The sequence below is a fragment of the Typopeltis vanoorti genome, chromosome 9 (genome assembly GCF_054136105.1).
Source record: "Typopeltis vanoorti isolate ZY-2024b chromosome 9, IOZ_Tvanoo_1.0, whole genome shotgun sequence".
NCBI classification, from domain to species: Eukaryota; Metazoa; Arthropoda; class Arachnida; order Uropygi; family Thelyphonidae; genus Typopeltis; species Typopeltis vanoorti.
The window spans coordinates 75,133,466-75,150,397 of record NC_143557.1 but is presented as its reverse complement, the minus strand read 5'-3'; the positions used below and the strand labels follow the sequence as shown (position 1 = coordinate 75,150,397).

The 16,932-nt window shown below is 34.7% G+C and overlaps 1 protein-coding gene across 1 annotated transcript in view; it reads right to left on the bottom strand.

Annotated features, from left to right (window-relative positions):
- Positions 1-1,284: 1,284 nt before the first annotated feature.
- LOC150103163 (uncharacterized) overlaps positions 1,285-16,932 on the bottom strand; it is a 52,754-nt gene continuing 37,106 nt past the window's right edge. Inside the window, exons 2-5 of the mRNA XM_090397956.1 lie at positions 11,132-11,182; positions 10,906-10,986; positions 6,547-6,591; positions 1,285-3,048 (exon numbers count right to left, since the gene is read on the bottom strand). Of these exons, the coding sequence (XP_090254082.1) occupies positions 2,498-3,048; positions 6,547-6,591; positions 10,906-10,986; positions 11,132-11,182 (728 nt within the window). The 3' untranslated portion in view covers positions 1,285-2,497. The remainder of the gene's footprint in view (positions 3,049-6,546; positions 6,592-10,905; positions 10,987-11,131; positions 11,183-16,932) is intronic.

Genomic DNA, 16,932 nt, shown 5'->3' with positions numbered 1-16,932 from the left:
ATTTTGTAACAGAAATTTTTTTAAGCCGTTTTTGTGAAAGTCTAAGTTAATCATCCTTAGTCGCAAGCAATTTACAAGCATAGCAGTGGACTAGCAAAACTTGTTACAGTAATGAGTATTAAAATGGTGGATAACTCACGAAGTACTCAAGCCATGATGTGCAGAGAAGAATCAGAAAGAAGAGAAGAAACGTAATGTTAACATCCTAAATTGTGACATAGTTGTTTTATGCTAATATCCTTTGTTATTTACTTACCTAAAATTACACAGTCGATAATTTAATCCATTGCTTATATTGGGAATGAATTTAACGGAGAATAAAGCGTTTATATAATTAAGAAGAAGAAGAAAACCGATACTTAATCTAATTCCTCCAAAAATCACTTCCAGATTTTTATTTTATTTATTGATAATGTTTTTGATTCTCGCTTGAAAGAAATGATCTCTCTTTTTTTTTTTTTTTTTTTTTTACAAAATAAACTAAAATTTAACTAACAACACGAAACTTAAGCAACTTATTGAAAACTGAGATGATATCGTGCCAATAAAGCCGAGTTGTTCTAGAGCAGGGATCTCCAAACTACGGCCCGCGATACGATTTTATCCGGCCCGCCAATTGGACTAATTTTTCAATAAGAATCCTCAAAAAAAACAAAAAAACACAGGGTGTTAATAGATTTCAAATACATTAATTAAAATTGTTCAAAATATATTCCCGAATAGCAAAAAGTATCCGTAGTCCAAGTTGCAGTCTTTCTGACTGTAAAAGGTCTGTTAAAATGGACTAACGAAGAAAAAAAATTTAAAAGAATTCAAAACGAAATAAAAAAGCTTATGTCGCACGAAATAAGCTTAATTAACGTTAAAATGAACTAACGAGCAAAAAACGAAGTAAAAACAAAATTTCCCGATCTGTATTCAGATCGGGAAATTTTGATTTCGGTGTATATTCGGTTGAAAAACTAACGACTAGCAAAAGTTTAAACAAATTGTTTCCGAACGGAAAAAAATGAATTCGACTATTTCAAAAAAAAAAAAAAAGTATCAGTTCGCGCGTAGAAATTGTCGTGATAAGATTTTTTTTGGTAATTTTTACAAAAATTGTTTTTGAAATAAATAAAAAAAAAATAAAATTTTTAAATACATTTTTTTTAAAAATTCTTTTATGGATATTTCGGGTAAGTTATTAATCGAAATATCCAAATTATTACATTGCACCACTGCAAGTGGTGCAATGTAATAATTCAATAAAACTCATATCTAGTTGTATAGTTTTTTATTACTACGGCCCGCTGAACAGTGCTGAAGTACCCAATGTGGCCCTCACGGCGAAAAGTTTGGAACCACTGCTCTAGACTATGAGACAAAAACATAGCAGAGGATACGAAAAATATGCTTCTCGTAATATAACTATTAGCAATATCACTTGAAGCCGTTTAAAGCAAAATGGATTAAAGAGAACCACTGAAATAATTAATTGGGATTTTATCGTCATTTCATACTATAAATATAACACCAATATTTTTCGCATCCTATGGGCTAAAATTAACAAGTGAGAAAATTTATTCAGCAAATGCAGGACTAAGTGATGTCGCACACTGAGATTGATTCTTATGACTTGTTAATCTAATGACTTGTTAATCTAATGACTTGTTAATTCTTATGACTTGTTAATATTAATAATGGTCGTAGAATGAGTTCGTTCACGTTTTGCAAAATTACGAGTTTTTCTGTGCTTTTCAGGAAGTTTGAAATAATTCAGGTTTGCTGAAATGGCACAGGATCTAATCAGGGATTTTTCGCACATGCGACTTTTTACCTTTAGTAGGAGTCTACATTTTGCATTGTTGCAGAATGTAGTGATTTAAAAATTAAACGTGCTTTCAGGCATAATGTTGCAACACGGAAATAAGACTTATTTTAAGTTGTTTTTTTTTTTTTAGCATTTAATATTTTTTCCCTACTTACTCTTGAACCCTGAGGAAGGTATTTTTTTCCCTATTTTTGATATGTTATGTCATTAAAACCCCAGTTTGTTTCAATACATTCTGCATTTGTTATGAATTATGAAATTGTTCATTAACAATAAGTGATGGCAAAACAGCAATACATAACAACATGAAAGTAGTGATGTCGCACACTGAGATTGATTCTTATGATATGTTAAATAACGTATTTATAGTAACTTGGATGCATAATTTAAAAACACAGTCACTGAGTGAGAGTTAATTCATTATTAAAATTTCTGAGTTGTTTCACTGGTTGGGTGTGGTGCAACCTGCACACTATTTAAAATATAACAAGAACTGCGAGAATAGCGTTGCCAATACATTACTGAACCAGCTTATGCATAGACTTTGCTACTTTTTTTTTTTTTTCGTATAGTAATTCTCATATGCAAATTTCAGGAAGCTCATTTACTGACTCTGGAATGAAGAAGGTTGTTCTTTAAGTACTAACCACGAAGGAATTATCTTTTCTTTTTCTTTGAACATTTTTACACGTAATGCGGGTAGGAAGCGAGATGTGACGTCACATGACTAGAATGATGAGGCATTGGGTGACTAGCAGGTGAAGCAATATTTGAATATAAGGATGCACTAGGACTTGTCCAATACGGTGCAGGGGTTGGAAACAAATTGCTTGTTGTTGAAGGAACTGGTGGATGAGCTCCTACTGAAAAATTCAGTTTTGGACTAGTGTGGTAATTCGACATAAAAACATTGGACTGGTATTTGTAGGTAGCGGAAGAGTCGGCCGTTGTGGGCTGAGTCACTTGGGAGAGACCCTGAAAGTCAAACTTGTACGCATACCTTTTTCCGTGCACCTTGGTCATGATGTTCTTGTCGTAGTAATAACGCAGAGCCCTGCTCAGCTTGTCGTAGTTCATGTTTGGTTTACTCTTTCGCTCACCCCATCTGCGAGCCACTTCGTCGGGATCCGTTAATTTGAACTCGCCGTTGTTACCTTCCCATGCGATACAACCAGCGTTGCTATCGTCAGACAACAATTCGAGTAGAAATTGCCACAGCTGAATCTGGCCGCTTCCTGAAATGCAAAAGAATTCTGATCACTTGTCAGTATATAATGCAGTTTAATAGCAAAACAATTAAAATACCATAGTCAGTAGTAAGAAATCAGTTTGAGTTGTATTGTGATCTATTTATTAATTGCAGTATTATGTTTTTGATTACGCTTCTACAGTCAAGAATATATCTCCACAGCTGCAGACTAGGCGATAGATAGGTCGGTTGGGAGTGGTACTAACAAGTAGTCGCATCTAAGTAACACGTGGACCCTGCATAGGAAGCGGGAATAACGCGTAGTGAAAGAGGAAGGTAGTATGTTTTTGATTAAGGTACTTGGGGGGAGGGGTATGAAGCTGAATTTGGAAACATGTATTTAAAACAGGATTGTCAGAGATGAGAACTGATCTTGAATAAGAGTGCGAATGCGGCAATAAAGGAAATTGACTTCAAGGTTAGTTGTGAAACAGTCAAGTCTTTTCAAAATCTTTTTAAATAGAACTTCTCACGATAAAAATTTTATTGCTAGAATTGACTTTGAGAAAATGAGTTTTTTGTGAATGTATACAGGATCTGGAAAAAAGTAATTAAAATACTGCTTTAAACGATTAGAATGATACACACATGGGATTTAGATTTTGCTATTAGATGCTTTAGTTAAATAAGTTTATAATAATAATCTGCGATTGTAGACTTGCGTAAAAATACACAATTAATTACATGAATACACAGAGATTAACCGTTAACACAGAGAAATTAATTTCAACGAATAGAGATACGTAATGACTTACTGCATTCGTAAGTATTCTTATGTATTTACCCCAAATGATTGTGAATCTCAAAATGTTTCGAGTACTGTACTTCTTGCCGGCATGGTTGGCCGAGTAAATCGTACGTAGGCTTTCCAACCAATAGGGTGTGGGTTAGAAACCCAGCGTGAACATGAATGTTTGTGCAGATTTTTAGGTGGAAGATGAATTTCATCATCCAGCGTAAGATGAGCCTCCTACTTATTGGAAGCCGAAAGTGTGTGTGTGTGTGGGGGGGGGGAATTGTAATAAGTTTACAATTTTTCGCAGGCAGGATTCACAATAATAATACTATTTAAAAACATTTATTTACTTGGCGATTCAATATATCTTTTCAAGTTGTTACATTTTTCATTGTGCTTGGAAATCGAAAAATTTTAATTACTCCTAGATATTAATCGCGTCCAACAAACTAACTCTTGTATTGGTGTTGTTTGTGAAGCAAACATCATTAAGTAACATATCTTCAGCAGCGAATACGAATGTAATGTTACGTTGTATATTTCCTAACTTCTTATTTCAGAGAAGAAAAAAAAAACCTTTGTTACCTCAATGTTAATGCAATGGAAGATCATTGCTGATAATGACAGATTAACATTTCGAAATAAAAATTATTGCAGCTTACATTATCAAGTCTTAAAATGCAAAGTTTTTCATAGACACAGTCAGAAATTTTTTTTGAAATAAAACAGAAACATTTTCATTATAATAGGATACATCAACAGTAGTCTAATATATAGAGTAGAGGGATCCTGTTTGATCTAAATTATTCTTTCTTGGAGTTTATATCTACTCCATGCTGAAAAATATGAGATTTTTGTTTTTATCAATATGAAGTTTACTAATAAATCCTCGACAAAATGTTAATTTTAATTCCTATTTTATGTATGTTTTTTAGATATTTAAGTGGATTCTGATTGAAGATAAATATGTAATTCAAAAGCCATTTGAAACTAGAAATGGAAAAGGAACGAGAGAGAGAGAGAGAGAGAGAGAGAGAGAGGGGCTGTTTTGTGAGAAAAAAAAATGCTTACACACACGCACGCACACTTGTTATTTGTCTCTTGGTTGCGATAGTTGTTCTATCGGCTGCAACTGATGTTGAATTTTTCTACTGAAATCTATGCATACATGATATACGTATTCCTATGATAATTCTTTTCTCTTAAGTCAATTTTTGCTTCCTTAGTAATTAAGAAAATTGTCTTCACACTTCCATGTACAAAAACAGGAAGCAGTTTAAATAATGCCAAGATACTGGAAGTTTATTTTCACTTGGTTAGACTATAATAAATTTTGTTTAATCCTTTATCCAAGTGGAAGCAAACAAAGTTTGCGCTTGGTCCATGAGAGCTTGGTCCTCCTTTGCTCGGAGTTGCCTGGTGTTGCACTACCTTACCCCAGTCCTGAAGATATTTTTAGGCGCAAACTTTGTTTGCCTAAATTTATTATAATGCTGAGATACATTAAATAATATATATATAGCATATAGGATTTAACAACGGAAACCCATCTTAAAAAATTAAAGAAATCACATTTTATCTGGACTCAAATTATGCCATTTAAAAAGGCCATCTATCTCTCTTAAATTAAAATACACTTCTAATAAAACAGTGAGTGAAACAATTCTTTATCTCTTCGATGGAAGCAATTTAAGTAATTCAGAAATGGGGAAATTCAGACTTAGACATTAAATCCTTAAATTTGTATACTCCAGGGTTTCTTCCTTTTTAATGCCTTCGGGAAAAGTCGCATAAAACGTTCCTTCTTTCTTTTTTTTCCAAGAAATTTCCAAGAAAAATGATCAAGCAGGTAAAATTCAGTTTCCATATCTTTTCTCTGTAAAACAGGCACAAAGATATTACTGTTCTAACGGACAGTTATTAAAATATATGTTAAACATTTCTCCTTCTGAAAAAAAAAAACATGTACAAAAAAATCCCATCAAATTCCAATATTCCTTTAATTTCTTTCCACGTGTTCTTCTAGTTGTTACCTTGATAAAAGCTAAAAACTATTAAACTTTTTTCTTTCTTTATGAAAAACTTATAATGGAACTTTCCACTAACCAGTTCCAAAAATAACCCCTCCCCTCATCTCCCTTTCTAGTTATCGTATTCTTTTTACTCGCATGCAGTGTATGGACAGCCATTACACGAAATGATAAAATCTCCCACTTTCAGTGAAATAAATAAGGCTTTTAATTTATGTATTTTAAACATATGCAAACATTAAATTGTCTACAATTTTCTTAAAGAAAAGTGTAGGCCATCAGTATATGATTGTGTAGAAAAATGAGAAAAAGAAAGATCAAGAGTAAAATTAATTTGAAAAAGTTGATAGTAGAGAGAGAACAAAACTTAGAGAATTGAAATATATTGAAGGAATGAACAGGGAGTTTTTATTAAAATATAAAAAAAAATTCAATACATTTAAGAACATAAATTCCGAAAACTACTCTTGTTCTCAAAATATTTAATTTTCCATGAATATTTGCCACTGGAAGTGGCACCCTTTTAAAGTACCATACTTCTAAACCTTTAGAATGCACGCGTTATTATTGCTTTTCATCCGTCTACAATTCAATTTCACACTCAGATCAACTTTTCTTTCTTGCTATTCAGTCTTTATCATCGTTGAATCTTCTATAAGAAACGTTATTCCATAAGAAATAACGTAAGCAAACATTTTTGAGCAGAATCATCACTTACCTGATGAAGTTAATCTACTCGTCGAAGCTAGCACCTGGTATGGATCTGTAAGTAAAACAAGACGCATTACGTTTAGTAATTATTTTGCTCATTGTTATTACATACACAGAAAATATTTATAGCTAACATAGTGACATTATATGTCAAAAATACCTTTTTGAATTTTCCGAGAACTCAAGAAAAACCAAGATTAGTTGTAACAGGTCATTATCAATAAAATATCTCGTGGTCTAACTAAAGTTGCTTTAATGGGAAGGATTCTTCTCATGCTAATCTACAACTTGTGATTATTGTGGTGGATGCTGAAGAATAAAAACAATCAGAAAAGAGAGATAAATGAGGAATTTTTTTCCACTGCCGTCCGTTAGCGTAAAACAGCAATAATGATTATTTTTTTAGCAAAATTTGACTGTATAATTGGCATTTATTTTTAATAGAAGACTCGAGTTAAAAAATTGCTATCAACATATTCCATTTGTCCTCGTCTGTTCTGTTTTACGCTTACACGTTTATCGCTACCGTACCATGCAGGTTTCGAAACCAGAACCGACGGAATAGGGTAGTTAATCCTTATTTCTGTAGTCTCCTCTGTATACTGCATGTGTTATTCTGGCCTGTTTTGCGGTATGAAAAACTCGAGTTTCCTGGAGAAAGACCCCCCCCCCCTCTTCCGTATGGGGACCGACTTGCCTTCAGGTGAAAAGCCCTGATAAAGGTTCTTCGCTTTATTTGTTGATCGCAACAAGACATAAAAGTTGTAAATTAGACTGCTTCCATTTAATCTCCTCGTTATATTGGCCAATTTTACACATGGAAACTCCACAATTTAATACTGAATAAATACTAACGATGACTTACTTTCCATTTGCAGCAACTTCCGACATCTCGCGCTACGGCGGATCTCTCTCGCCATTGAAATGCACTTTAACCCGCTAAAACAATGCTCATTTATAAGTGAATAGTCAACAAGTTCATTTTACATTTTCGTCAGGTTTTGTTTTTATTCTAATCTTTATAATCTTATATTTCCACCAGAGGGAGCGCGTGGTTGTAATCCGGCATAACCTTCCCACTTGGTGTGAATGGGTTAACTTTCTTCATTACTGCTAGAGGGACACATACAGAGAGATAGAGAGATAATTTCCGTTCTCTTGCCTGACGTAAGATGTATTGTTGAGGTTTAATTCTAACATTATTGCATTTATGACATGGGTCTACTGGGATTGCTTTCTATATACATAACCTTCTGCCATTAACCTCCCCCTTTACATTTGAGAAGCTGCATATACAAGACGATTAAGAAAGAAATGTGTAAGTAGGTGTTAATGAAGAACACGACTTTAGTCCTAAGTGAACTTTCTGCGCACCTTGGGCAAAAGTCCTTGCAACTTTATCATTCTTAATGATATTAAAAGACGGAAATTATTAGAATTGCAGGTTGAATGCGCGCTTGTTGGGTGGAAAGTGTTAATGACATTGACTTGTGTTTACATCGAGATTCTGTCCTTGTAACTACTGCAGTCATTCTTTGGAAGTTATAAGGGGTGTATATTCTTTAGAATTTATAACTGCATAATGCACTTTATGTTAAAGCATAAAAAAGTGGCACCCTGTTCTCTTAAAAGAAGAAACAAATGGTAATAATAGCATTTTAGGTATTCACGTAATCTGTCATTGCAGCAAAAGAATCTGGGCGAGTCAAGCAGATGAAGTACACAAGAGTTTTTTTCAGTTGTAACTCTTGCATATAATAATACTGGTTTACTTGCCTTATATTAACAAAGGATTTCATGTCGTATCCTGGTAGAAAGAGACATACGTATATTTATTGCAATTAACAATGCATAATATTAAATAATTCGTGACATCAAATGATTTAAACTGCTGCCAGATTAAAACGAATCGTTATACTGACACGAAAGTTAATGGAAATCCAACATTGATATGCGTTAAAATAAACCAAGAAATTTTATCTGGATCAAAACGACTTTTAAATAGTGTAAGATTATTGTATTATCTATAAAAAAATCATGCAGTAATTATATGGTGGATCTTGTATTTTCATGAAATTCTGCGGCTGCCGATAAAAACAATTCCTATGAGTTTTTTAAATGTATAAACAAGATATAAAACAAGTAGTGTTGTGTGCACTCGCGTGCTTGTGTAATATATATAATTACAAATATACCATATATTCTTGATGCGTGTCATGTTTATAAGGGGAAAACAAAACCCACAGCCACAGTACGAGACCGATTAACTCAGTAATGGGGTGGGGTCAGGAATCTAAATCGAAAGTGAGTTTTATGCGAGCAACACTGTTGTGACCACAGAATAGGAGATTTGACCACTCCACATATAAGTTGGCTTAAGTATCTTCACGAAAAGTTTATCTTTCCCCTACTTCATTCTTAAGCATCCTTTTCTTGATTTTTAATTTTTCTATTTTTTAGATTTCTGTATATATATATAATAGCGAAATGTTCAATAGTGCTAAATTAATGATCATTATACAAATTACAATTATATTTATTTATTAATTACCATTATATACAAATTTAATTAACCTATTCTCTAGTCACTAAGAACTATCTGTTTCTTCAAGTTACATAAATTCAGCCATTCCATGTTTCTAACTCTTCGTACAAATATACGAAGTTCGTTTCTTTTATTATTATTATTATTATCTGTATTAGAACCTCGTTCAGTCAAATGTTACAAACGTCTATCTTACATACCCTGAATTAACTTATAAATTTCAATTAAATTTCCTATTAGATAAATTAATCACATTACAAGTGACCAACCGACACTCATAATTATCATAACAAAATCCTTCATAGGCCACCAAAGAAAGTAATAAAAAAAATAAACTTGAAGGGAAAAGTGATATAGGAAGAGAATGACAGTATAATCCTTTAGATGCCGAAGCAGGCTTTCAGCCTATATCTTAAAAGAAAAAGACTATCTTTCATGCACTTGTTGAACTTCTAAATATTTTTATCCTTAAAAAAATTTGGGCCAATCAAGTTGTGACTAGTAATCTAATGTTGGCTCTTCCGAGATTTGCAAGCGGCGCTTCTTTTGATTAAACTTTCATTCAAAGCCTTATGAGTTTTCTACCTTATTGTCACATGATTCATAAACTTACATTCTCTATCAACCAAAATATCCAAATCCTTGTGGTGAATTACTCTTTCTACAGCCTGATTTTGCCCATTCAACTTATATCAATATAATATTACCTTCTTGCTAAACTGTATATCTTTGCACCTCTTTACATTACATTTTAAATACCCCCCCCCTCGCCCCACGTCTGCTCTTCCAACAATTTAAGATCATGCAAAGAACAAAGGTCATGCGATTGACTGATTATTTGGATGACGGTATGACACTAGATAGCTCTTCGCTAAAACACTACTTCCCGTCGTCTGTTTCCTACCCATCTCTGACCACATTTTTAAGCCATAGGATTTATGTGGAACGTTCTTAGAGGCTTTATTGAAATTCAAATAAATTCCAATATTGATATTTACCTTGGTCAGTTTCTCATAAAAATTAACTGCGTCTGTCACAGTCTCCTTAACGAAACTACGCTGTGCCCTGCCCAGCAACTGATACATCAAAGACATAATATTGAAATTATATTTCAAATTATTTTTTCATATAAAAGAAGAAAAAAATAATATTAATATGAACTTTTAGAAAACTTTACTTTAGTTTTCTACTAAATAATACTGTATTTGTAAAAGAAATTAAAAATGCGAATTTATTCGGCCACTTTTTATATTTATTCGAATCATTTGTTGATATTGAAAAGATAGAAACTATGTAACGAATACAGATAAATGATTCTTCTTTGATTTCGCCATTTAATTTTTCTTGTTTTCCATTGCTTTCGATTGGTATACCATTTTTAGACATGGCAGTTTATTGAGAGAATGTTAGCAGGATCTGTTGGAGATGTAATATAAAAAAAAGAATACATACAACAGAGTTAAAACAATTATCTCTTCTTTTTTTTTCTATCATGCGGTACTGTATAAAAACACGCTGAGTATCATGTCGATGTCGACATGTCAAACAGAAAACACTTTTTCTTTTCTCACTAATTGCAGTTCAATTCTTTTTAACATTTACAGTTTTTTTAAGAGTTTTTGCAGTATCATATATTCATAATTAAGAATAAGATGAGATATCTCGAGTATTTAATCAGTGGAAAAATAGGTCCCAAGAGGAAGGCTTGTACGGACAAACAGAACTTCCTGTATGCGCAACTTACCGAAGCATTTAATAAAGACTGTTCATCACCTATATCTCTTTACAGTGAAAATTTTCTAATCTGTTGTGGAACCTTACCTTGGATAGTCCGGGAATGGGTCGGTGTGTGAGTGTCCAATGGTGCTTTGTTCAGAGGGTTGAGGCTTGTGTGTGAATACGCTGAAACGATAGAAAAACATAAGATTAGTAACCTTTTAATCTAAGTATTGAAATTCCTTGTTAGTGCTCTGATCGCTATTAAAAGCGAGCTTTGGGTCATTTTAGAATAATTTGATCAAATAAAATATAAAGTTCATAATCTTACCTTGAGGATAAGCAGGCGAAGTGGAACTCCAAGGTCCTTTATAAGATGTTTCTAAAATAAATAGAAACTACAATAAAGAAGATGTAATAATAGAATTAAACATTTACAATTATTCTTCAAAAGCCTCAGTGCGCGTTTGAATAAAAAAGAATAACGATTTAGTGTGCACTTCTGGGGATACAAGTTTTTCAATCTATCCAATAGTTACGGAGCCAGACCAGAATGAATAGCTTCCTGCGTCAGATGCATCCAGGGCACCCACTGGATGCATCTGACGCAGGAAGCTGCAGATGCATCCTGGGCATCCACTATTGCTTCGTGTCATTGTAAGCTACTTCTGTTAAAATCAGTCCATTTCATTCTGTCTACCTATTTTCTTCCCCTTTTCCTAACGTCTGGATCACTGAAAATGATCTTGTAGTTAAGCGAATGTTCTGCATTCGCTTGATTCAACTGAGGTGAGAGGTTACACAGAACATCCCTTAAGAAAGATGTTCTGTGTAACCTTTATTACATCTTCAATATCTTTTTAGTTTTTCAATATTAATCAAACTTTGTTGAATCCCATATCATCAACTGCAAGAATAAAGGAGTTCCTTCCACATTATTTGTGAATAAGGCCAATTATGTCCAGTCATTCTCCTCTAGATTCCTGTTCATCACATAATTAATTACAAGGCTAAATAGAAAAGGTGAAACGGGTTAATCCAGTTATTTTAAACCATTTGTTCTACATATACTTAATCGACTTAACAAGCCATCTCATTAACTGTTATCAGATAAAAGCAGTTATGATGCAAATAAGTTTGTCAGGTATTCCATAAACTTTCACTGTCTTCCATAAATTTTTCCTGTCAACCCAATACTCTGTCAACCCAATACTGTAATTTCTTTTAAGTCAACAAAATGTGATCATTCACAGGCTTCTTAAATTCTATACATTTCTCGAGGATCTTTTTACAAGACTTCAACTATCCGATCTCTTTTCTTCCAAGAAACTCGAATTGAATTTTTCATTCTTAAAAGAGGAAAACCGGCAAGAAAACACGCGCGCGCGCCGCGCACACACACACACACACACACACACACACACACACACACACACACACACACACATTAGTTGCTTTGGCGGTAATTCAAAATAACCCAACCCTATTCTTTCTGCATTCCCTTGTTTCAGCAATTAAGTACAATACCTCAATGCTCAAATATTTCTGTACAGGAAACTAATAGACTGATTAGTTTCCTGTACAGTCTTTCTTGAAGTCATCCTACATATTTCTAACATCATAATCTTGTTGGCTTTCATATAATATCTGAGCATTCTGACAGTATCAACATTGCTTGCTGAATGCTTCAGTGTTAATAGTGACAGTCAGAGGACTTGCAATATATTTTCTAAGCTTCAGATGCAATGCTTAACAAGGTAGTGGTCAGATCCTATTTCTGCGCCCCTGTACGTCCAGGTGTTCCACACAGAACTTCTCTATTTACTGTTCATTAGGAGATGTCACGCGCTTGTGGATACTATCGGACAAGACCAAAGTATACCTCAAATAATCTTTATGCTTGAAATAGATGTTGGTCATTCCATTTAGCTTAAATAACTAGTGAAATAGCGAAGTCGTCTTAGTAGGTGACAATGTCCACAAATCCAACTGGCTTCTCCTTTCCAACACTGCTCACCAAGATGGAGGGAATATGGAAATATTTGTAATAAACAGTGACCACGTACATCGACCAACCAACACGAATACCTGATCACCCAATTCCGTTAATCTTTTCCTTAACCAGCTCAGAAGATATCGCCTCTCCTCTCAGTAAAGATCAAATTTTGTGCATGTTGCGTCTCTCACAGAGCATCGTACGTTCAGCTACTCCCAACCTCGTGTCCTTTGCCACTGCAAAAATATCGAGTAAGACGATTTCCTGCACTTTCACCTTTTCTCTGATTAGACTACTGCTTCGACTCTTTTGCAAACCTGCTCTGATCTGAGAGAGAGAGAGAGAGAGAGATTCACAGAAATTATCTCACCGGAATGAAGGTATTCATTCCCCACCCAGAATTCTCACAGTTTCCAAGCGTAGACAAACAAGAGGTCTACCAAAGATCATCAGACTCAACTTCTGCCCACCTTAGCTCCCCCCCCCCCTCTCTCTCTCTTTCGCGCGCGTGCGCGCACGCCAGCCGCTGTTACGGCACCTAAAGATAAAGCTGACCTCCGCATATCACTATTTCCCTTCAACCCCTGCATAAATAAAGACAAATAGCCTCCTACTGTACTAGAACAGAGCACTGTTATACTTCATGTGGCCTTTTATTAAAATATATCGGAAGAATGCTGAATAATGTAGACTCCAAAACGTCTCAGTCTAGATGGTTTCAGCTCTTCAATTGTACTCCGTACTTAAACGAAACGTTGTGCTCCAGAACTAACACCTAACCTATATCGTCTCTACAACTTTTATACTCGGCTAACACTTATCCCAATATATCCACAAAAGGGAGATTTGGTCTGTCTGTAGGCTACTGAGCGATCTCTTTCACCCACAGTATTCTGAAATGTTTTTTTTTTTTTAATTGAAGTCACTTCATTACTCAGAGGCTTACCAGTTAATCAGTAACCACCAATAATAGATTCTGCCACTCTAGACCCACAGCTGATCTTTTTTGCCTACATCGCCCATCGTTAGTGCATGCCATGGAAAGGCTGGATGAAACAGGTGCTGTCGCTTCTCTGACACATTTCGGAGCATTTGATCGTGTTTCGCATCAAGACATCTCAGTAAATTGCCATTATTTGGTCTTCCTATCACTCTTTATAAATGGGCAGTAAATTTTCTGTCCAGTCGTTCACTGCGTGTGCTCCCTCTCTTCTAGCTTCTCCACCAACGCAGAAGTGCCTCAGGTCTCTGTTCTATCATAAATGATAGAATAGTTCTCGTATACATAAATGAACTTTCTCAATCACCACTATTATCCACAAATTAATTCCTCATACTCGTTCGTCTTGCTCATTCGAGAAATCAAGCCGCGCTTAGGCATCGTAAGTGTGAAGATCGCATCATTATGATGCTGTTTAGCTCTGTCTTTTTTTACAGGTAGAGCTGAACAGCATCATGATGATGCCACTGAAATGACAACTATCATTCCTCCGCTTTCTTTTAGGTCTGTTAAAACAAGAGTAGCAGCTATACTACCCAGCATTCCTTTTCTAACTGTAAATGAAACGTGCTTCTCCTCAATCTTCGAATTTTGGAACATCATTCCTCATGAAATATTTCCCAACACTATAACATCTTCAAGAAAAATGTCAAATAGATTTAATCTTTTTCAACCTTTACTTGCACCACACACACACACGGCAAGGATGTGCTTGGTTACAAAAGTAACCAAGTAAATAACCAATATACAAAACATGAATTACTTTCTGTCACAAGAAAACATTAAAGGAAACTCATCTAGCCTAACGAATGGGATATTTTATATAGCTACATTAATTCTCCGGACATTGACTGCGGGCATTAATTAATATCGTGATATTAATTAATCTACGGTAAATCACTTTTTTTTCTGTACACGAATTTTATTTAACTGAGATAATGGCAAAGTTAGTTTATTTTTGAAAACAAGCGTCACCACTAGCAAACTGTCTCGAGGTGGGAGAATATCGGTCACTAGTCATCTTTCCCGGTTTCTGTGTGAGCATATTGCCTTCACTCAACACACAGACATTAGAAAGCCCTTTTCTTGTACGCAGTACACTCACAGAATTTGTTCCACCTGCCGGAGTCGGCAGGCGTCAACAACTGAGGTAAAAAGGTTGTTATTCCATGTGAACGGAGGAAGGCTGCAGCACCCACGTGCATGTATGCAATTATTCAAGTTCGAATTTTTATTTTATTTTTTGTTTTTAAATTCAACAAACAGTCTAACATATAAGGATAAGAGATAAGGACTAACATATAAGATTTATATGTTAGTGCTTATCTATGCCGTCCTGTTAATCTAGATTCGTTAATATTTTCCTCAAAATAGATCTGAGTGGCAATTCATGGAATCAAAACTTTTTATTGTAGAAAAAATGACATTCCTCTAATTAACTGCATAAATTTTGCGATTATTTTAAGGACTGAAAAACGCGTTCCCACCGGTTAGTATTGTCTACATACTAGAAAACCAGGTATAGTCTACCAGATTAAAATACAGTTGATCTGCAAATATTAAGGAAGACATTGTCTCATTCGTAAATAAAACGTCTCAACATTTCATTGGTGGCAACAAACTGTCTTCTTTCGGATTTCTAAAGGTCGAAATGGTGCCGCGACGTAAACGTAACACATATTCATGTATATGTATATAAATATGCAAAAGATAAAAAAAACTTTCACAGGCTCCTGTAATCCATATACGGAACTTATTTAAGTAAAAAAGAAATCCTTTTTGCATCCCCTCCTGTTGTACACTGGTGTCCAAAAGCAAAGGACAAACTACATTTTTACCTGTATATGAAAAAAATTTCATCAGCCAAATGTGGACATAAATTTGCCAGCAAACTAATAAATTATATTACACAAAAAAGTTTTATAAATTTCGTACCAATTTCAATACGTTTTTGTCAAAAGTTACATATTTCCTAAGGACGCAGGTAGGAAATTAATGTACAGCGCTTACAGAAAACTATGTGGAGAGACATTTCAGTATGGAATATGTCCACCGTGAACTGCAATGCAGCTCTCACAACGTCTTACCATTCTTAACACCAAGTGATTCAGGATTTCTTGAGGCAAACTGGTCCACTCCTCAGAGCAAGGATAAGGCCTTACCCGAATGTGCTGTGCTAACTGTGAGGTTTAGTGGAGGAGGTATCATAGTCTGGGACTGTTCTTCATGGTCCGAACTGGACCCTCTAGTTCCAGTGACGAAGAATCTTAACGCTGCGTCTTATAATGATATTCTAAACAACTGTGTGCTTCCAACTTTATGGTTATAGTTCGATGAGGCCTTTTCCTGTAATGTCCCCGTTCCGCAAAGCGAGGTCTGTGGTGGTAAGATTTGATGAGATGGTTATTGAAGAACTTGATCTCAACTCCATCGAGCACTTGTTGGATGAATTGAAACGCCGATTGCGAGCTAGCCGAATCTCCCAACATCTGTGACCTACCTCACTAATGCATTTATGGAAGAAGGGAAGGGATTACTGAAGCAACATGCCGAAATCTAGCGGAAGCCTTCCCAGAAGACTGTTATAGCTGCAAAGAATGAACCAACCAACTCCATTTCTGATTAGAGTGAGAGTTGAATGAACAGGTGTCTGATTATTTTTTTTTATCAGATAGTATAATATGAAAAGGCGCTAATAACTGCAATGTAGCATTTGTTATTTTTTTACAAGACGAATATAAGTTTTCCAATGACAGGTTAAGTTGTAATATATGTTTTTTTTTTAAATTAGATGTCACAATGTCTCCCCTTAATTATGTCGGCATCCAGAAGCAAGCTCAATATGAAGAGCCTCTACCTCCTTAAATTAAAAGCAGTAATAGATATTGCAGGTGAGGTATCTATACTCGTAACCAAAATGTTTATTATTATAAAAAAAGAAAAACCCTAGACTCGTCGCGAGATGAGTTCATTTCATGACATCATTGAATCTGGTTCTAAGCTGGTTCGTGGGTGCACTATTAGACGCTTCTGTAAGATAGATTTTTTTGTTTTTTATTGTATGTTTTTTATTGAATTGATCGTATTAAGTGCTTTTACTAATATATTTGTAATCGTATTGTTAAATTAAGATAGT